Source organism: Trichoderma camerunense (assembly GCF_050948025.1).
Source record: "Trichoderma camerunense strain CBS 138272 chromosome Unknown V8C40scaffold_16, whole genome shotgun sequence".
NCBI classification, from domain to species: Eukaryota; Fungi; Ascomycota; class Sordariomycetes; order Hypocreales; family Hypocreaceae; genus Trichoderma; species Trichoderma camerunense.
Window position 1 is genome coordinate 433,215 of NW_028145354.1, and position 20,493 is coordinate 453,707.

Consider the following 20,493-nt stretch of genomic DNA (forward strand, 5'->3'; position numbering starts at 1 on the left):
TAATCAATAGTTTCTTACTGAAGAAGAACTAAGCGGCATCCCATTAAAAGTTGTGCGCGCATGATATCACTTTTTATTCTCTGGGGTAACACAAATGAGGCTCATCATTAGCAATATATTTGGTCATTCGCACCCTATTTCTTGGCTTTTTCAACTAGTACACCACTTATCTTGGTTGTCTTCAAGGTTAGGTAGTCCAGCGAGAATTATTCTTGACGGCCTATTTGAAGTCTCAATTTCGAACGTCAAGGCGTCTACATGCAGCGTTTCTCATGCCACCTGACGCACACGGGCTATCGCGGATTTCCCCATGCGGTATTATCCTAACTAAGCAATTCAATGGTTATCCATTTGCAAACAGCATGCAATTTTGGGAAGTAGATAGAATGGCGTAATTGTCGCCATTAGTCCCCATCGGGTCTCTTAAAAGTGACTTACACCGTGCAGTAACTAGGGGTAAAGACGGAAAAGATGACCACGTGCTACTTTGTATGCTAACAATGTGAGTCTGGTATATTTTATTAGAGCTAGATTCCAATATGTTGACGGTGACAATGGAAGAAGCATGAATGTTGGGGCGGATTTGATCGTTGTTGCTGATATATGTATATGTACTTTCGGTGCTGGGGAAAAGGAATAGTATTAGCGGAGAAGCCCGTATCTATGGTAAGGAAATGATCGTGGCTGGCACCTATTCGCAATGAGAAATAGCTCTATGGGGCATCCCTTAGCATTGCTTTAGTAGCTCGTTACACTCTTGAATCTCATTGTTGCCAGACCAAACTCATATCTAACCTGTATTGCATTAGCAGCAAATCTGCAGTCGACGGGCGTCGATTTCGTCGCGACCTTAAAAACTTTTGCGAAGATCGATATCAATATGGCACAGCTTTGTCTACTAGTAGCACGATGCCACTGCCGTTCTCTTTCATCGGCTGTCCAGAGAGGATGTGTCATGCGAAAGGGATGATCGTTATGTACAAGTTAAACCCACCATCTCGAGAAGTACTCACTGTTGGAAAAAATAGGAACGAAGTTGTCAAGGCTACAGGGTTCAATATCTGAGGATCATCGGCAACATATAGGTAAAATCACGTTGCGTTCACATTCTCATGGAAGAACTAATGGCTAGTCCTCCAGTCTTCGAACGCATTGAAGCCTTTCGCACTCCGAATTCCAGCCAAACCCGACCTATCTCGATAAAATCTAGCTGGAGTTGGTATTGAGGCCGTATGAAACTTACGCTGAGCGAATCACCAGAAAATTGCTCAGTCACTTCGACAATTACTGTTCTTCGTAAAGGTGCTATCTTGTCAAGTCTAGAGGATAATAGCCGGTCGGATAATCTTGACTGCCCCGCGCCACTGGAGGTTGAGAAGCTTCCGAATTGTCAAAGAGTCGTTTAGAATGGCAAGCCTGCCAACACATGGGAGGATCGATATCGGTTAGAGATATGAGACGCTTAGAGAACGTAATATAGCTTTAGAGACAAGTCAAAGTATTATGGTGAGTATTAGTGTATTAATTTGTGTGCCGTTATCATACAGTATAAACACTTCACGCTCACAAATGCCTTCTACTTGTTTCCCCTGTTCAACTCTGCATAGAGAATGCTCGATTATTCTCTGACATGCATGTAAGCCGGATATCGTATTACGATGCGCGTGTACTTGCAACATGGCATAGTGCGTGTCATCAATTGCATCTTGGCGAATTCCTATTTGCGCGTCCCCGTAATTGAGGTTCTCACCGATTCATCAGGTTCCCCAAGGGTATTGAAGTTGCTCCAGTCCCACAACCCTGTGGCTGTGCTTTCAGGATCTTGCTTAGATGAATGTTCGGCTAGTTGTTGCTTAGTTTCCCCAGCAGCAACATCTCCAATTGGCAATTGGAATTCAGGATCTGATACAATGGGACCGTGCAAATTTGCTACAGAGCTGTTGCCATGCAGTTCTTGTATCGCACTTCCTGCAGATAATTCCGCTACTGTCTCGGTTGCACCAAGTTCAGGCTTCTCAAATGTGGCACCTTTTGGTCCATGAGTGGCAATACCAGTACTGCCTTGTAGCTCTGCCTTCAGCGCCGTATCCGAACCATCTCCTCCAGCTGAAACTTCCTGATCTGGTGTCGACCGTAGTTTCTTTCGCCGCAAAAAGTAGACGAGCGCTACGCCAATCAAGAAAACCACTATAGGAACGACTACTCCGACTGCGATTTTCGCTCCTTTGCTAAATCTTTCACCAGGAAGCTGAGTCTCTCGAGTGGGAGAAGTTGATGTTGGAGTGTTGGACTGTATCAAGAGTATTTTCATCGCTTGGGCGGTTAAGGCAGTTGAGGGGATCGATTTTGTTGTTTCTGCTCCACCACCACAGGATATGCCGTCTGTTATCGCAATAATATCGCCTGCGTGAGGTTGTGAAGTACAAATGTGGGGAGAATTGGAATCACAGGCGTAATTTCTGATAACAGTATGAGTCAATAATTGCTCCTAAGTACATATATGTCTAAGAAGAAAATGGCAGCAATTATGATAAGATCGGGTTGGTTACCTGCTTGACCAAGGAATGGACGAAGCCGACTTGAGGAACGAATTGGGTTGTACTTACGATGGACAACAACCTATAGCAATTTCACCGTCATTCAGCATGCTCCATATCGCATTGTCCGCAGGTGCCATTGTATTTGTCGTAACTGGATTAGAGAGGCCTTCACCGCGCTCTACGGTACACTGAGGCAGATATCCAGAAGGGCAAGCCAACCCAGGAGAGTAGACCAAAGGCTGAGAAGTCCATTTGCCAATGTTATCATCCGTTCGGCCAAAGGAGGAAGCGAATCCTGAAGGATAACATGACTGAATCAAGGAGAAATCATGGCGGGGAGCTGAAACTTGAGCCGTGCAGTCATAATTTCTATCGGAAGTCGTCCGTACAGAGCACGGGAACCATGTAATAACATCACCGTGTATAGAACTGCAGCCAAACCGGGGATCTAATGAAGTTTCCGAGCATGGCACCCATTGCGTCTGAACGTCATAGCACCCATAGCCTAAAGATGCACCCATAAATACTTCATTTTCAGTAATGAATCGCAGTGATGCACAGTCGCTTGGCGGACTAAAGGTTGTTGTCAGAGGCCCGAGATTGATGCGGGTGGGTGTTGCGGAAGTGTGTGTAGTCTGCATGGCTAGCAGTCGGCTATCGATCGAATTGCATCGGTGAACTTTGAGATTGATGCTCGCCTGGAGAACTAGAAAGCTCAGACCTTGAGATTTAGAGATACCGTAGTAAAAACTTGAAAGGGCTCGATCGCAAGTGCAAAATTACCCGTGTCTCAACTTGTAGAACAAATGTATGGCGGCCATCACTTTTCTTTGGAAGAAGCCCCTTTATGCATCTAGCCATTTAATTTTAACATTATATACAAAAGATCTTCAGTATTCGTTTTAACTGTGGCCAAAATACACGAATGAGAGCCTTGCAAAACACCCCTGGTTATGTAGTATCGGCATGTTGTTGGTCGACGATTGTGCATTTTGCTGTTGGCCGAAGAACAGAAAGAGGCCCCCTAGCCTATAATGGGAAGGCTAGAATGCATCCGTCGCATGATTTTCCTGCAACGAACTTATTAATGACCTAATTCTGGCGCTTGATGTCGCGCCTTTTGAGTTGGCCGATCGCTTCTAGAAGGATAGGGAACAAGGCTGACGAGGCATACAGCTGAAAGGACTCCCTTTAAGCGATGTAGAATACAGTCATGTACATGAAACTAAACCAAGCAGAAAGCCATGGGATACATTAGTTATCCTCTGAACCGATAAGGCGAAACGTTGGCCCAATGTTCGACAGCATCGATGCCCGCGTCTCTATCCGACGGATTTCGCCGTCAAGGGCTTCGACATTACTCTGCCTCCGTTGTCTTCCACTTGCTTCATTGTCACCCTCAAAGGTACCCGTATTGGTGGTCGCACGGGAAGGTTCCCCAGTACCCGGATGTTGTGAGTCCTTTTCGCTGCTTTCTTGTGCCTCAAAGTTGTCCTGCTCTCGCTCTAGTTCGAGCGCCGCCTCCACTCGCAACCTCATTGCCTCTTTGGTAGTTTCCTCCAATATGGAGGCATTATGGCATCTTTTGTATACACCGATAGCCGTTAAGATAAGCCCGATAACTTCGTAGGCGAATAAGACGGGTAGGGCATAAGACAAGTGTGGGTTACAACCGCTGGACCAGTTATCTGTGAGCAGTTCATAGGCAGCGTGCGCTGGTAAAGCATATCCCCAACGATAGAATGGAGACGAAACGCTGAATGGTACTATGATTGAGCTGATATTCATCACAATCCAACTGACGAGGGCCATGGAGACGTATTGCGGTGGTATCCAGATAGTAAAAACGTCGAATACAAGGAAATTTGTATGAGCGAGTAACCATATAATTAGCCAATTCAAGGCGAATTGACCGCCCGATACATGCCAATTAGCTTTAAATGCCCAAATCGCCGCAGAGTTTACCAATGAACCCAACATGGTGAATGTGATGGAGATAGCATCGCGGACCAGAATTATGCGCACCGGCGCAATTCGCGAGTAGACTCTGAACTGAGCGTAGAGTCCGTTGATGGTGGCGAGATAGAAGAAATCTTCAATTAGAATCAACACAATGGCAACTGTATTATAGACTGTCCGAGTTCCCTGCACAGTGGGTTTGATGTTGATAGAGGTTAATGTCCACGGATTGGTGAAAATCGATATGGCAGCGGAGTTGTCGGGTGGGATTGTAGGGAAAGCCGAGGTGCCGTTGAGAGCTATGTAAGAAACTCGGGCAGCGTCGGATAGTGTGTGCATATTATTCGAGATAGCGCTGTCCATAACAGTAGGATATTTAGCCTCATTCCAAATATATGTCAGTACGTTTGACGTATTGTATTGCGACGTATTTGACCCTGCAATGGCAAGACCTAAAGCCGCGGATGCTCCAGGGGACGTGTACAGGGCGGCCCAAAAATGTGTATTGCAAACGGCTTCTCTGAGGTCATTCGGTGTCGGATATTGGGACGCTGATCGCTCAATCAACGTCGGAAACTCATGTGACCGTAGAGAGTTGTACGCATTGCGTACTGCATCACCAATGATGCCGCCATCATAGTCTACCCATAGGATATGGAGGTTATGAGTTCGGGGAACTTGTTGAAAGAGAGTTCCATATAGATAGCAGAAAAGACAGAAGAACAGCAGAATATAGATGACAAAGTTCAGCAAAGCTGCTCTAAAGAACTTGGCTCTAAACGCTTTGACCTCTGGATGGCTGATATCGAGTCTATTTTCGCATGCGCGAGGATAGAATTTGTTGATAATCGCCCACGGCATGATGGATGTTGATATGGAATTCGGAGGAGGTGAGGCTGACCGCACTAGTTGTGGTTTCGCCGTCATTCTTGTACGCAAGCTTTCGGAAGCCCCGGCTTACAAACCGGCCCGTCTTAGTATTAGTTTGAGAGACTTTAATTCATTTGGTGTGCATTTGAGTGCTTATCGCGTTCAATTGTTTCCATTGGATTGGTACGACAAGATTCTGGTTGCGATGGAGTTGTCGCTTAATAGCCAGGTATTTGCCATAAGAACTAGTAGTTTAAAACATCGAGGTGTGAGTCAAGGACAACCATTTGAACAATTCGATGGAAACAGAGCTCTTTTGTGTGAGTCAACTTCTGTTGCATAAGTGATATTTGTTAGATGAGTTGATTCTGTTACATGAGTTAATGTCGGTTCATTACTTATAACTGAACTTGAATAGCGTCGAGTTGTGTGATGACTCTGTTTTTAGTCAGCTTGTGATAGAAATAGTAGCAAGAGAAGAGCTACTTTTTCGACATATCTTACACCGATAAGAAGGCCATTCTCATCTTCAAATTGCGATTCGTGCGAGAAAAATTTCATTATTACCATTTAGGCATGTAAGGCGCGTTGTCGCTACTCTCGCCTACCGCCTCGGGGTCCGCCTCGGGGTCCGCGTGGGGAGGGATCTGCGAGCTAAAGTTAGCAACTATTACTTTAAAGTAATGAAAAGCTCTCCACTTGTCTTTTGCTTTGGTGAAGTGAGAAGAATGCAATGTTGCTGGTTGGTTCTCGCCTTCACTTTGACTTGCGCAGCCAAATCTCTAGCAGGCATTTGCGTAAGCCATGAATGCTCATGCTGCACGGTGCAGGTGTCTATAGGGTTGACGCCGTATCTCTTTGGAGAAGAGAATACGAGTTCAACTTCCAATCATTACTTTCCAAGAAAGTCGTAATTCCACTGTTCTTTCTAAACCCTTCTGCAACGAAGGAGACAATGAACTTGGAGATGGCGTCTGACAGAAGAGAAGATCCTAGCGGGATAATATTTTGGCAGAAGCGACGAATTGATTTGGCTAATTCTAATCCAGGGCGGATCGTCAGAGAGAGCAAAAGGTCCCTCACCGGGCACGCAATGGCGCCAAATGGAGACTTTGTGAGTTACTAAACCAGGAGGGACTTTGAAGAAGTCGACAGCTACTCTCTGAGGCTCTCTGCATATTTTGATGGATCTATTTTTAAACCGCATTTTCACATCAAACAAGCCCAAAAGACAGATTTTTGTAACCTCACAGCCCTTTGAGCAAGACATTTTGCATATCTTACCACGGCGAATGCACTATGTTTGATTGGGCCACGCTTGCAACAGCGTCCGTGATTAGTGTTCTGGTGCCTCCAGCTGGAATTATTGTTTGCTTCAAAATCACACGCTTTCCTTGTAGCTAGGCATAAATGGCCATATATAAAAATATCATCGTCATTCAATAACCACAACTTCAAGCTACCGCTGGTCTCTAAATGGCTCTTCAAATTTTTATAGAGCTACTGCATCTATGGCATGAAGAACGACGTCGCGAGAGGTCCCTTAACTACGATGGCTCGGGCATGTCCGGTTAGTATATCCGACGCCATGCACATAGCTCCCTAGTATCTAGAACAACTATTATCATAGAGAAAGGAGGGCTTATCTCGTGGAAACAAATACGACATCGTTTCAGTTACCTTTAAACCAGAGGATGTTCGCGATGAAGGATCACATGCAAATAGAATGTCTAACATCCCCGCTTTTCAGCCTCCTCATCGGTTACATCGTCAAAACGTAGGTGGTGGGTAATACGGCTGCTCTCAGTGATGTAGGTGAGCCTCATGTCTTCACGCTAAGAATAAGAAGGGGGATTTGGGCCACCGATGGTTGCCTCGAAGGGATCCTTATAGGCTAGAGATCCGAGAACGAAGAAAGCCTTGGTACTTCCAATATCAATGTTGTCCGCCTAACTCAGCTGAATCCACTCTGTTCCAACAAGATTGAGCCAACAACAGAGTAGAGGTACTGTAAAGTTGTATATGCTGCAGCCGTCGGACATTTGATCGACAGATATGGTAAAAAACTGAGCAAAGGAAAACAACTTAGTGTGTAAGCAAAAAGACCTGGTTTCAGCATCACATGCGCGATTCGGCCAATTCAGTGAGGGGGCTGCTTCAGCCTTCGGATTCTGGACATCTCAAAACAGCCCCCAAACTTCACCATTCATTGGGAATGGGCCGTGCCGGTCGGGCGGAACGCTAATATATTGTCAAGACTTCATTGGCCAAGTGAAGACACCCTGTCAACGTGTGTCTCGTCTAGCGCAAGTCTTATCCTATTCGGTCGTTGCTGAACATTAGAACCAACAACATCTTTACGAGTTTCAGAAGGGATCATTGGTTCGATACGAGGCTTCTATTTCTGGGGACGGAATTCAGCCGATGGTGTGCTTCAAAGACGCAAAAGGGTTTCCCCAATGTATATATACCTGCCAAACATAGGCCTTTCAAGGTCGTAACTGACTGGCAATCTGCACGTTACGAGTGCAAGTTTGACAGCATAAGTTGGAGATTGCAAGATTATGAAAAACATGTCATTATTTCCATTTAAACTACTTGGAAACTTCAATTTGAAGGAGATTGCATGTTGGGAGATTAAGATCTTGTAAATTACGCATCTAGAGATGACATCTCAGCAGACATGTATGCCGTATACTTGGTGCTGGCGTATTACGAAGGCATTGCATAATGCGATATGTAGAATTCGCCATATTGACTACCTATATATGTAGAACAAGAATTGAAGGTAGTTACCTGACTCTGTAGGCTATTTGTCCTGGCTTCCGAGTCAAGCACATGTACCTGTACCTCTTTCTCTAGCCCGTATCTTTTCTTTCCCGTCTATCACACGGCCAAGCCGAACAACCTTACCTCAAGGCGATCAAACAGGATTGTTATTGCACAAACGAGCTTCCTATTCGGATTAGCCGCATACTATCACTGAATAAAAGACGTATCATCTTCAAACAGGTGACTGTCCCGCAAGGCTCATCAAGATGGCGGTGCACACAGCATGCAATCTATCGGTTAAATAGTCCATGGAGCTAAGTTTATTGTCGCTATAGGTGCCTTATATTAATACAGATATCTCTATTGAAATCCCCTTAACTTAAGGCATAGCTCAAGTTCACCACAGAGAGTTTCCATATTGCAATATGACAACTACCAATCCAACTCAGAATCCAGTTTTTGAAGAACTTGCTTTTATACAAGCAAGTCTCGATGAGTTTCGAAGACGCAACCCTAAATCTAAGCCTCTGAAATGTCGCGCTTCGCTAAGTAAAGGCTCGCGTCGCTGTCAACATAACGGTTGGTCAAAAGACCAAGATACAGAAGCCAAGGAGCTGTTTTTTGAGTTCAATCATATGACGGAATGTCCCAAAACCGATATTCTACATGAAAAGATGGAGCTTATCATTACCTACACGTACTGTCCTAGCCATCTTGGAACCGCTCTCCAGGCTTTTCGCAAGTGGGAAAAACAACGGTCAACGGTCGCTTCCAGTCTACCACTGCCACCTTCGTCTCCATCTCCATCTGCATCCGCATCTCTGTCTCCATTATCATCATTTGATGACACTTTTTCAACAACTCTGTCTGAGATCAGCTATGCAACTTCTCAAAGTTCACTTCCTGTTGACGACATTCACCCTCAGCCGGTTTCGGATTGTGAATCGGACAGTGTCCCTGAAGATGACGCGAAAACCGCCCTCAGAAAAACCACTTCCGACTCAACCGATACCATAGATATCAATACTGAGACGGATGATACTAACAGCGATTTTCAAAAGAGAAGCAAGAAGACTCCTGATTTTGGAGATGCTATTCCTATACGCAGACGATCAATGAGAAATCACGCGACAGTGTTCCAAGTAATCATGGAACACCCGAAAGGGCAAATGATGCAAGAAGGTATCATTTATGTCCTTAAACACAAGAAAGTCCCCGATACGTTCAATATTGGCTTCGCAACCGGGGACGCAAAAGAAGAATTAAGCCGGACCTATAACTGTCACGGAGTTGATACGGAGAGTATCTATGAAAGTAATGAGATATTCCATGGAGCACGACAGGCTGAGAAAATTATACATACTTGCCTATTCAGTCAAAATATTTTCATCCAGGAATGTGGAGAATGCGGTAAGTGCCACGGAGCATGGTTCAGAGGCTCCAGAAAAGCGATGCTTGAGACGGTTTCCTACATAGAAACCTTTATCCAGATGCCCGCGTATGTGGAAGAAAACGGGGAATGGAAGCTCTCTACTGAGGCATATGAAGTAGTGAAGCCAATGTGCCACTTTGATCCGTCGCTATTGTCAAAGTATGGGAACACAGTTCAAAAAGTGGCAAGAGCATCTTTGGGGGCCATTGAAGAAGCTATACCACCGAAGACTTCTCAAGAGGCCAGTGAACATGTGACTCAGGCAGTTGATATAAGTGTTTCGATAAATGTGCAAGCGACCTCAAAAGTCACACTATCGGAGATTCCTCAAGAGTCAAACAAAGATAAAAAGCCGAAAGCGTCGACCAAACAGCGCGTCAGCGAAGGTACATCGGGGCTGATAGAAGCGATGAAGAGTTTTTTTCGGAAAAGAATCTAACAACCAATCGATCTTATGAAGTAGCATCTGAGGGAGATGATATAATTTACGCAGACGATAGTATATGAGTTTCTGTGTATTTTGTATTATTCATTAAGCTATGTACTGCCCAGAGATCAATGTGCTAGTCATTCGGTTTACATCTAGACTGTTCTTTTTATAAAGGGTACTTGAATGATAAAGTTGCTAAGATCGTGTAGTGCGACTAGCTGATAAAATACTATCTCGAGTAATTCTATAGGAAGATTGCCAGGTGGCAGGTGGATTCTTCGAACATGGTCGAAGTAGTGTTGCATATGTACAATATCTCCCCGGCCTCTAGTTTGCTGGGAGAAGTATTTGTGTTTAATATAGTTACAACAGTATGTAATGATATAGTAGCAATACAATTCTTGGCGGTATAGCGGACCTGTGAATAGAGATGTGAATAATTATAAAATTTATGGACCTCTATTTTCACCTGTGTTTTTCTACTTCGCCTTTTCATTTAGGGGAAGGAAAAGGAAAAGTGAAGGAAAAAAGGAAAGAGGAGAAAGAAATCTTCTGTATCCGTGAGCTCTTGACTGCCATATGTATACTATAAAGAAAATTGAAGCCATCATTAAATCGTACACTGGGTATGCGGCGCTACTATCCTCTGCCATCCACATTTTAACTACCTGTCCGTCAAAGGGAGCTTACGACGGAACCGCCATAATTTCTTTTTGTTATAACAGATCATGTATAGAATAAAATTTGTGGTTGATGCAGAGCACGACTTTGTTCAAGAGTACAGGCAAGGCGCCTATTCTTCCCTCAAAACGACATAAATCTAAGAGACAGTCGTCTCTATATAAGATCGTGAAGTCAGAATCTATTAAATAGAGTGCTTTTGGCTGATTCCGACCGGCTGAAGTTATTTTAATATATATATCTTTTCGCCCCTGGAATACAGCAAAAGTACGGTTTAGTAAGAGGGACCTGATGTAGAGTTTCTGGTCTCAATTCTCAATGGTTGTAATGTCTTGAAGCTTGTAGCTAAGTGTGCTATCAGGACAATGAGAATCAAATCATCTCTAAAATGGGGTCATCGCCTTTTGAACCTCTGCTATTATTTGGATAACTAAACATCTGTAGAACGATGAAGGGTAGGAAATAAGAATTCTTTTTCCGTTTCAATTTTGCTGTAGGTAAAAGGCTGGGCACGTGATTATACATATGTAATTAGTCATCTATATACACATGTGTGTAATTTTTGGCTTTAGTGAGAGCGAAAACTTCATACAGCCCGGCGACGAGCAAGCAAGTATTGGTCGCAAGTGGCATCCAGTCTTCCAAAAAAATTCCGATAGAGAACTCAAGGCCGTTCTAGTCTCTCTACGTGTTTTTAAGCATTCCTCAGTCTTGCTGTATAGTATTGCACTTGTAAGCTTTTCCTCAAGTGTAGTTGTTGGGCAGCTAACCATTCAGCCGGCCAACAGCAGTCACCAAATGTCAACTCCAGACGATTCAGCACCCGCCGACAGCCTTATTAGCAAAGAGGATGGCCTAAAATACTGGGAGGGCATCAGTGCTGATGTCAATGGCATGTTAGGCGGCATCCCTGCAGTACAGGGATTCCATGGCATTTTGAGGACGGACCTCCAGGGCTCACGCACCTTTTTAGCTAAGTTGGGCATCGGCAGCAAGAATGGTCGGCACAAGGTGATCAATGCACTGGAGGGTGGAGCAGGGTCAGTGTCTCGGATATGTACTCCCATATAAGTGGACGCTAGAATTGATGGCTAACATGATGTGATCCCTGTAGCATCGGGAGAGTAACAGAAGGCCTCCTGCTCCCCATAGCCGAGCAGGTTGATGTCGTTGAGCCCGTGGCCAAGTTCACAGCGGCGCTTCAGACTAAGCCTGGGGTGCGAAACGTCTTCAATGTTGGCCTACAAGACTGGCGGCCGACCGAAGACGTGCGGTATGACCTGATTTGGGTGCAGTGGTGTGTCGGCCACTTGACTGACATACAGCTGGTGGAATTTCTTGGCCGGTGTCAGGAGGTCCTGAATCCAGATGGAATTATCGTTTTGAAAGAAAACCAGAGCACAAAGGGATATGATGATTTCGACGAAGAGGACAGCAGTGTCACCAGGTGAGGTCTCCGAGGGGAAGGGCAAACGTGTTGGACCAAGTGGCTAATATGCTGGTAGGGAGGATACTAAATTTCGGAGCATCTTTGAACAAGCCAACTTGAAGCTCATTGCAACGGAGCTGCAGAGAGGGTTTCCTGAGACCGGGGCTATGAGGCTTCTACCAGTGCGGATGTATGCTTTGAAGCCAATGGCTTGATGTGCATTGAATAGACGTTGATAAGCGCTTGGACCGTTTGAACCGCGAGGTTGCATTTGCGAGGAGAGATATCGAAACAATTATAGACTACATTACGAATCACGACGTTGATAACAACTTGCTATTAACTGGCTAGCAAAATTTATACATGAAAATTCATCTCTACCCTGCAAACTCGTCTTCTACTCGCTTTGCCACACTCCGCAGCTCAGTGTAATATCAGCTCAGCTTCCAATGACCCCTGTAACACAAGCTTCATCTGTTGTGTTCAAAAAATCATCAGATTAAATTGTAATCACATACACGTCTTTTTCTTGCTTTAAGAGAACGCCTCGGCGTGGCCCGCATGGGTTCGGCTTAGTTAACATTGACTTGAGGTTGCATATTAGGTAGAGTGCTTTGGAAACAATCGAAGCAGTTAAAGAAACGCTAAAAATACATATTGAACAAGTTCATTTCATAGATGTTAACTTGAATCCTTCTCCGTATCGTTCATGGAACTCGGTGTGTCGACTAACTGGTTCCCTGTCAGCTAGTCCCGTCGGAGTGCCCTTGCGTGCAGACGGTTGTTCATCATACACATTCCTAACGGTGACCGTCACCATGTCTCGCGATATCTGTCGCACTGTTTCGTCATTCATGCGCCCGCCGATCTGCCTCGACCTCCATCCTAGCCCTCGATTTGTTCCATGAAGAGTCTTTTCGTCGGTGGCGACCATGACCTGGTGAGCGTCGCCGGTCGCATGGTTCTCTATCACGCTGGTTTCTTTCTCAAAATAAGATCCTGCCTTGGATAGGATATTCATGGACTCAAAGGTTGACTCCCACTCTTCTCTTAACCGGGCAATATCGGCCGCTTCCTCTGGGGTTGAACTTGAGGCCTTCATCTTTTCCGTCAGCCGATTGAAGAGAAGCCTCTCGTGTTCCTTCAGTTTCGCCGCCATGCGTGTAAGGCTGTGTTGGCACTCTTGCAAACCCTCGTGGGTAATTTTCTCGGACATGGAGCCCTTATCGGAACTACCAGCCGTGCTCGCGGCAGGATCTCTCGCATACTTGACTTGAAGTTCTGCAATGTGACTGGACAGCTGGGCGACAATCGCTAGACTCTTTTCCGTGCTCAATTTCTCCTCCTTGATCTGCATCAGCTCAGACGTATCCAGAGTAGAATCTGACACGCTCTTCCCAAGCAGCTCGTCAAGCTTTTCATTTATCCCCTCGAGACGATCTTCAAACTGCTCTCTGGCGCTACATATGAGATCATTATAGCCCTCTATGTTTTCAGCCGTGGCGGCGGATCTGCGACTGCTCAAGATAATAGAGTTAGATATGTTGTAGACGAGGCGCAAGAAATGCGGCTAGACTTACAGATTCGCGTCTGTGAGGGCAATTGTGATTGTCATCTTGTAGCCGGCGAGCAGTCGCCTGAAGCCATCCATATCTTCTCCCATGTATCGCAACTTTGCCCAGTCTCTAAGACTGGTCCGAGTGGCGGTAGATCTTGACGAGACCTTCTTTATTTGCTGCTCAAAGGCTTGGCAGGCCTTGCCGCACTGTCGCAGAGGCACCTCAAGCGAAGAAAGATCAATGTCGGTTGTCGCCTTGACTGTCTCAACCAGCGAGTCCAGCACCTCACTCAGGGCGCCCGCTTCCTCCGCGAGTTCGCGCACACGCTGTTGGTGAGATTGATAGCTGTTGATTGTCTCATAGAGGGCGACACTAGACTGGAAGGCGAACTGGCCCAAGGCCAGCAGTCCGGATGCTATCCCGATAGCTTCCGCCATGGTTCCAGTTATCTCAGTTCTAGCTAATGGAGATGTGGAATTGAGAATATGTCGAGAGCTCCCTCTCTTTTCAGCTCGTAGAATGGGGACAGAGGATAGATAATGACCCAAGAGGCTCTTAGGCAACAGTTTGTCTCTAGTTAGGCGCCGGCCATGAGGCCCGTTTCCGTCTCTCTTCTTACTGGCAGTAGAAGCGCCAGGCTTAGGCGCCAACAGAGCTGTCGAAATCCACTCTTGTTCCGTGGAGGGATTGGAACTGGGAGATCGTGGCAAAGATTGGCCCATTTGACTTTTAGTAATAGCCTCCAGATCTTGGTCTGGCGGCTGGGCGCTTAGTCACATCCCCGCCCCCAAATCGTTTGTCTGTAAATAGATGGATATGCAGGTGGAATACGATGCGTCATCACTTTGAGGCGGTTAGCATGTCTATATGATCTGGAAACATTGCCCTTTCTTTACAAATCCATAGGCCACCCAGGTTCCGTAGCCTCACCAGCTGCAGCAAAAGTAGAGACCATTGCAACCGGGGCTTAAATTGGTCTGATGAGAATAGCCGAAATTGAGTTTAGTCGCACGAAATCGTCGTGCGAAGGTGAGCAGAATGGTAATGATGGGGTCAGGATGCACATATATAATTCTAAATATTAAAAGCCTGCCAAATAGCAGGAATAACATATGTGTATGTTATAGCTGCGGATCTTGACCACGTGCCAAAGTGCGGGTGGTACACTAGCTGCGCCGTGCTTTAGACAAACCCAACGTCTTTGCCCAGCCGTTCACTTTTATTATAAATAATGGTGAATAGAAGATTTTTAAGTTGCTATGTCGTTAATAGATCTGCAGGCCATTTCATAACATTCTCGTCTTTAGTTACTGATCATGTACTAGAATTACCACATTTTCGATGAGGTACTAGTTGTAGACTCTCTGCTCTCCCCCATCTCTCTTCTATTGACGATTCATGAATCTATCAACGCCTCATTGGTGCCAAACTATCTTCCGTGTTTCGTCTTCTCATCATAAATCTCTCGTCGGACCCATCAAGCCCTTTAAAATTCTCGTTATTGCTTCGCCGCCAGCCAGATACATTCTGGACCTTGCTCCTTATCAGAGTCTTAAAGTATTGTCTACCCGTTCTATTTTGCTTCACCGCTGTCGCTGGATTCCATTCTTTCCATCGTGTCTCGAGCGATGTCCGACTGTTCATATGGTGATATGTTGATGGCGAATATTGATGACCTCGATCTTGCATTCTGTGAATCATCCAGTCGCGGATTTCTTCACCTTTGTACCCGTAAATCCATGCTAGAGACAGGACTACTACCGTCATCGGTATTCCGGTGATCCAAAAGATCTGCTGGTTCCAATTTGAGTCCCTCACGTCTACCGTGTTCATGCCGAGGAAGCTTGAGACAAATGACAATGGCAGAAAAAATAGAGTAACGACTGTAAAAACTCGGATCGCTTTCCCATGGTCTTCTTCCATGATCTCAATCGTTTGTTTCACCTGGTCCTTCAAAATCCACAGTCTTGTCGCCAAATTGTCAATTTCTCGCCTTCTGTCTATCAGTTGGTGTAATTGAACATTGCCGTATTGGACCTCTGCTCGAAATTCTCGGAGTCGCGTCTCCGTAGTGTATCGAGAAGTGAGAGGGTCGATAACAGTCAAAACATTATACAGACAGCTTTCTTGGCTGTCGACCAGTTTATCTAACGCTTGAAGCTCTTCCTCAAGGCCATGAATATCCAAGAAAACACGTTTCCGAGGCCGGTTATTAGCTTGGAAATGAAGCCTAGAAGTGTACTCTTTATACAGCTGCAAAAGAGTATCCTTTACATAAGAGGGACCCATAAAAGATGGCTGCAGCAGAGGCCGTTGGATTCCTGACATGAATGCCAAGGCGAGAAATTGGACTCGGACACTCTCAGCCTCGAGCATCTCCGAATGAGACCCAATGCCGGATAGGAATATGTCTTTCTTGGCGCTCTCTAAAAGATCTATGATGCGTTCGTTTGCGTCCATTTCTAGGGACAAAAGTTCTTCAATCTTCCGATCAATGCGTTGAATCAACGGGAAATTCTCCAATGAACTTCCGCCCATCAAATCTCGCCGCCGGTTGACAAGAGACAATTGTTTGGAGCGAAAGACGAACATTTTAACAATTTGTTGAAATGCGTGAGTAATGTTGCCAGATAAAGGAGGTGTTGATACTGCATCGCTCGCTGAGGAATCTCTTGCCGTCATATTGTGCAATTCTCTCACGTAGTCACTGATATAAGAAAGCTCCTCGATAAAATCTTCCATGATACCCAGGAGTCCATCTCGTGAACTTCGTATACGGTATCCATCATGCCAAATACGATGCAGCCACACATAGCAAGGATCGTCGTATGGCCGCTCGGAGCCACTATGGTGGCAGTCAATGTGTTTTTCGTGCAAATGATCCAGGGCATCCTTGGCTGATTGGTAAGGTCTTGCCGCCTTGCAATCTCCACAAACCAAATAGTGTATCTTTCCTGAGATTGGCTTTCGTCTTTTGTGCTCCGTTTTCTTGACTTGGCTTGAGAAATTACGTATGATGTATGTGCACTCAGAATCGTGTCCTCTTTGGCTCTCTTCCCAGAGAAGTTGCTGTCATCGATCAAATAACATCAGTATTGGTGAATTGCGATAGAGACAGAAGCTGAAAATTGCTCACCAGGCACATAATATCCACACAACCCCAAAGTCGTTTCATTAAGGTATGTATCCTGGAGCCGCCCGTGTTTGGTATGAACGACCATACAATCTGCTGGCTCATGCCAACTAGTTGTTTAACAAGTGTTTTGTCGTGGCTTATGAGACCAAGAGCCTGCGTTTGGTGAAATTTTGTTTCTCCATTCGAACGTCGGCCTGGTGAGCTGTTTGTCGAATTGTATGCATCGTTAGGCGTGGGTTTAGTGTCGTTTCCCTGAATTTCAGTGTTTATCGGATCGTTATCCAAGCTGGTGCTAAGCGCTTCCAAAGGCTCGAAGTTATTTTCCAAAACTGGCTCGTGAAGCGACTCCTGTCTCAATAATACGTCATCCATAGTCAATTCTGGAACTTTCGAATAGTACCTGCTAATAGGATCGTCGGATATCCGCTCATCAATTTGATCGAGCAGCTTAATCAGAGTCTGCTCTGGATTGTTGTGAGATGAGAATGTACTTATCGCGCTGCTTGGTTTCCAGAAGAAGAATGGCACAGCGGTTTGTACGGGTAGTGTTTCCACTTTAGTAGCATTTGAACTTCCATAAGGGGACATCTCTGCATTTTCGTGGTAGTCGGAGTATTGTATTTGGGGGTGAAAGCGGACTCCTGGTCTCGAAGAAGAATCGTGAACCAAATTTGGACTGTCCCGCTTCCAGGCTCGTCTTTTCCTCGTACGTGTTCTTCCACGCGAATAGAATGAATTATCTGTGGAGGTTGAGAGAGAACGAGATCGTGAGCGAAACTCCTTATATGAATCACTCCGCGGAAAGCTGGCACTATTTCTCAGAGAATGTCTTTTCTCTGATGCGTTTTCCTGATTACTGAATTTAGGCGGGATGAACGGATAAAAATCGTCTCGCTGGCCCTTTGGCACCAAGTCATCATCTAAGTTGAGTTCGGAAGTCGTATCCTGTAAAGTGGCCTGAATTGGGTCATCGTATGCGTGTCTATCGATTTTCTCCTCATCAGAAGACTCAGATCCATCCTCTATCTGAACCTTTTGATATGCTGTTGCTGGTCTATTTAATTGTCTTGAGAGTGTCTCTTGGTGTTCAAGTAACTCATCATCTCCCTTTTGAATGTTCGGATTCTTAGTAGAGCTAATTGCATCTTTCAGCAATAGTACGTCGAGGGGCTCTTCTTCGGGTGCCTCGTTTTTGCCGTCATCACCAAGGTACGAAAAATGGGCTTCGAGATGTGTCACCGTTTCTTTTTCTTCTTCAGTGTCACTTGCAGGAGCCCGTTGCTCGTGCGTTGAGGTACTGTCATGCTTTGACGGGTGTCTCATATGGCGGACGTCGTCATCAACCTCGCCCGATGACAGCGACTGCTGGCGCTCTGGCGTGAATGTATTGTATGAAGAAGCATCGTGTTGGTGAGACTGTCTAGCATCATTGCCCACATCTTGAGGATCACGCATCGATGTAGTTGCCTGCTCAGGCTCTGAATAATTTTCGTCGCTGCTGTCAAGCGTGGTTAGGGCAGGGAGACTTTTGTTTTCAGTCTTTAGGTAAATTTCTGCCTCTATTCTGGATCTTTGCTCTTTGATCTCGGCTGGCTCACTGTGCGATCTAGTGCTGATGGGACGCCTTGCATGTGTAGGCGGTCTTGGCGTCGATGTTCTTTTCGATACCGCTCTTCTTTCGACAGAAGACGAATCTGCATCATACCTATCCTCCGAATGACGTGATGTGCTGGCCTTTGAGCCGTGGCGACGGTCGCGGTGTGCGTAATCGAGTAATAAAAGTCTTCTAATGCCCGAACGATTGCTGATTCGACTAGAAACACTCGATGAGCGCGATGCTGGGGTCTTTCGTTCGGTAAGATAAAATTTGAGTAGCGATGGTTTCGTTGCTTTTGCGATTTCAACCCATCTTTCCGCCGTTACTACTTCGTCTGCCTCGTCCACTAGCTCATAGTCCATAATACTCATGAGATTGCCGTGAACAGTAAATATGACATGTCGAAAGAGATCTACCCATGGCGTCTTTGACGATATACTCATGCTATGCTGTGAGCCGTTTGTATCGATAACCTCAATTCTTAAGGGTTGCTTGAAATAGTCGGTACGTTTCTCAATTGAGCCACCAAGTAAATCGTCCGTTGGTCGGTCTGAAAGGGTTATCAGGATATCTGACCCTATCACAAGACACCACAATTGATTGACATATAAGGTATCATTTGACTGACTGCCCGCCGACATCTTGTGTATAACTTGATGCTTGCCCCTGCTTGTGACGACATCAAATCCGTAAAGATTCTGAAGGAGAGTTCGAGGATAGTATTCATCCCTTTCACGAGAACCGTGGTTATTTCTCGATGACGCCAACTCCGCAAATGGGAACGCAATAAAAATGACAGGTTCTGTGACTACAAAATTGCGCGAGTCGTGAGGCATGTGACGGGTGCCAGTAAAACGCACAACCGAGCCCGGCTCGATGTATGCTCCATTCTCTGCTTCTCGGAGAAAGGACCTTTCCACAGCTTCAAGTAGTAAGATGGCGACTCTTCGAATATCTCCATTAATTATTGGGCAGTCCATGACGAGTTTCTGTATCATCATTAGTCAGTGCAATCAGGAATAATGAGCCATGGTATCCTACTTCCAGAACCTTTACGCTCATTGAAGAACGTTGAACATGGCTAGCTAAGGAGTCAATTTTCTAAGGAGATTTTGAAGGGCGATGTGATTACTTACAGCCATTTGGCTTGCACCAATGCAGAATCCTCATCGTCTTTGCTAGGGCCTTGTGGGCAAAAAAGCGTGATTTTTTCTTGTCCCATCTCACTTATAGAATATTTTATTGAATAGATTGATTGGAGGTGCGTTGTACCAATCTTTTTATCGTAGCTCTTTTCCACTTTCCACGCTGAATTTGAGTCTGTAAGATTTGTATAAAGAGGCAAGCTTTGTTCGTTATTACTTGGGAGAGTCACTGTGCATGACAGGCCGGCATCCTCAACTTCTTCGGCTTTTTTCCCATCATTTTCAATCCCTTCAACAAAGTTGGGTCTACTGCTGACATTCTCCCTGGCAATTTTATCACCGCTGGGTAGGGGTGGTGTGCCTGATGAAGCGTTTCGAATGTCATAAGATTCTGTGCTGTAATGGTGCTCCCAGGATGCTGAATCCTCTGGTATGGGTATTTCTTCATAAAGAGAATCAATATTGTGTTTATTTTTATAGGTATTTTCGTAAAAAGGACGGAATTCCGGTTTGGGTGAGCTCAGCCGTTTACTGTTGGAAGTCCCAGCAGAGATACCTCTGTATCTCCGAGGCGGCTCATCGCCGTTGTGCCGACGGCGTGGAGAAGGCGAACTTTCCATTTTCTAGTTCGAATTGTTTTGTAAGCCATTTCTCTAATAGCAGGAATTGCGGAAAATTGCGCCTCGTTAGTCCCGCATAGAGAGTCCTAGGATCCGAACCTGTATGCATTTCCCGGGCTCGTGTTTGAACCGGTGGGATTCAAAGTCGCGGTGTACGGCAGCTGGACTTCCAAGAGACAGGGATCGGAAGATGGGAGTGTGTACTCATTGGTCAATCCTTAACTCGATAGGCAGATTTTGACATATTAATTCTAGCTAGCATTAGTCCGGTAGCTGTGACTGCAATGCCAGTTTGATGTGAGACAAGTGAGCGGGGATGGCAG

General features: G+C 45.5%; 6 protein-coding genes across 6 annotated transcripts; 2 read left to right on the forward strand and 4 right to left on the reverse strand.

Annotated features, from left to right (window-relative positions):
* Positions 1–1,400: 1,400 nt before the first annotated feature.
* V8C40DRAFT_252503 (uncharacterized protein) lies at positions 1,401–3,447 on the reverse strand. The gene is made up of 2 exons (XM_083217406.1): positions 2,607–3,447; positions 1,401–2,459 (listed from the first exon to the last, which is right to left on the reverse strand). The coding sequence occupies exons 1-2, from the start codon at positions 3,179–3,181 to the stop codon at positions 1,718–1,720; spliced, it is 1,317 nt and encodes a 438-aa protein (XP_083070148.1). The 5' UTR covers positions 3,182–3,447; the 3' UTR covers positions 1,401–1,717.
* A 225-nt stretch (positions 3,448–3,672) lies between these two features.
* Positions 3,673–5,432, reverse strand: V8C40DRAFT_69504 (SNG1 family protein). The gene has a single exon (XM_083223318.1). It carries the CDS (start codon positions 5,424–5,426, stop codon positions 3,795–3,797), a length of 1,632 nt encoding a protein of 543 aa, XP_083070149.1. The 5' UTR covers positions 5,427–5,432; the 3' UTR covers positions 3,673–3,794.
* Positions 5,433–8,403: 2,971 nt separating this feature from the next.
* V8C40DRAFT_252509 (GIY-YIG nuclease family protein) lies at positions 8,404–10,409 on the forward strand. Its single transcript, XM_083217407.1, has one exon. The coding sequence runs from the start codon at positions 8,567–8,569 to the stop codon at positions 10,010–10,012; it is 1,446 nt and encodes a 481-aa protein (XP_083070150.1). The 5' UTR covers positions 8,404–8,566; the 3' UTR covers positions 10,013–10,409.
* An 858-nt stretch (positions 10,410–11,267) lies between these two features.
* V8C40DRAFT_252511 (alpha-N-methyltransferase NTM1) lies at positions 11,268–12,525 on the forward strand. The gene is made up of 4 exons (XM_083217408.1): positions 11,268–11,416; positions 11,473–11,724; positions 11,799–12,131; positions 12,190–12,525. Exons 2-4 carry the CDS (start codon positions 11,483–11,485, stop codon positions 12,326–12,328), a joined length of 714 nt encoding a protein of 237 aa, XP_083070151.1. The 5' UTR covers positions 11,268–11,416; positions 11,473–11,482; the 3' UTR covers positions 12,329–12,525.
* Positions 12,526–12,780: 255 nt separating this feature from the next.
* Positions 12,781–14,109, reverse strand: V8C40DRAFT_268692 (uncharacterized protein; the record flags this gene model as incomplete). Its single annotated transcript, XM_083219980.1, has 2 exons — positions 12,781–13,630; positions 13,694–14,109. The coding sequence occupies 2 exons, from the start codon at positions 14,107–14,109 to the stop codon at positions 12,781–12,783; spliced, it is 1,266 nt and encodes a 421-aa protein (XP_083070152.1).
* An 843-nt stretch (positions 14,110–14,952) lies between these two features.
* Positions 14,953–20,477, reverse strand: V8C40DRAFT_252519 (uncharacterized protein). The gene is made up of 5 exons (XM_083217409.1): positions 20,270–20,477; positions 19,542–20,173; positions 19,447–19,486; positions 16,809–19,394; positions 14,953–16,741 (listed from the first exon to the last, which is right to left on the reverse strand). Exons 2-5 carry the CDS (start codon positions 20,168–20,170, stop codon positions 15,080–15,082), a joined length of 4,917 nt encoding a protein of 1,638 aa, XP_083070153.1. The 5' UTR covers positions 20,171–20,173; positions 20,270–20,477; the 3' UTR covers positions 14,953–15,079.
* Between the last annotated feature and the right edge of the window lie 16 nt (positions 20,478–20,493).

What these genes read in the sequence shown, in the direction of transcription:
- V8C40DRAFT_252503 (XM_083217406.1), bottom strand. Translation starts at nt 3,181, where the DNA reads ATGCAGACTACACACACTTCCGCAACACCCACCCGCATCAATCTCGGG. An exon ending in GCTATAGGTTGTTGTCCATC is followed by an intron (nt 2,460 to 2,606) that starts GTAAGTACAACC and finishes TACTGTTATCAG; the next exon opens with AAATTACGCCTGTGATTCCA.
- V8C40DRAFT_69504 (XM_083223318.1), bottom strand. Translation starts at nt 5,426, where the DNA reads ATGACGGCGAAACCACAACTAGTGCGGTCAGCCTCACCTCCTCCGAAT.
- V8C40DRAFT_252509 (XM_083217407.1), top strand. Translation starts at nt 8,567, where the DNA reads ATGACAACTACCAATCCAACTCAGAATCCAGTTTTTGAAGAACTTGCT.
- V8C40DRAFT_252511 (XM_083217408.1), top strand. Translation starts at nt 11,483, where the DNA reads ATGTCAACTCCAGACGATTCAGCACCCGCCGACAGCCTTATTAGCAAA. An exon ending in GCACTGGAGGGTGGAGCAGG is followed by an intron (nt 11,725 to 11,798) that starts GTCAGTGTCTCG and finishes TGATCCCTGTAG; the next exon opens with CATCGGGAGAGTAACAGAAG. An exon ending in GAGGACAGCAGTGTCACCAG is followed by an intron (nt 12,132 to 12,189) that starts GTGAGGTCTCCG and finishes ATATGCTGGTAG; the next exon opens with GGAGGATACTAAATTTCGGA.
- V8C40DRAFT_252519 (XM_083217409.1), bottom strand. Translation starts at nt 20,170, where the DNA reads ATGGAAAGTTCGCCTTCTCCACGCCGTCGGCACAACGGCGATGAGCCG. An exon ending in TTGGTGCAAGCCAAATGGCT is followed by an intron (nt 19,487 to 19,541) that starts GTAAGTAATCAC and finishes CTCCTTAGCTAG; the next exon opens with CCATGTTCAACGTTCTTCAA. An exon ending in GTGTGGATATTATGTGCCTG is followed by an intron (nt 16,742 to 16,808) that starts GTGAGCAATTTT and finishes GATCGATGACAG; the next exon opens with CAACTTCTCTGGGAAGAGAG.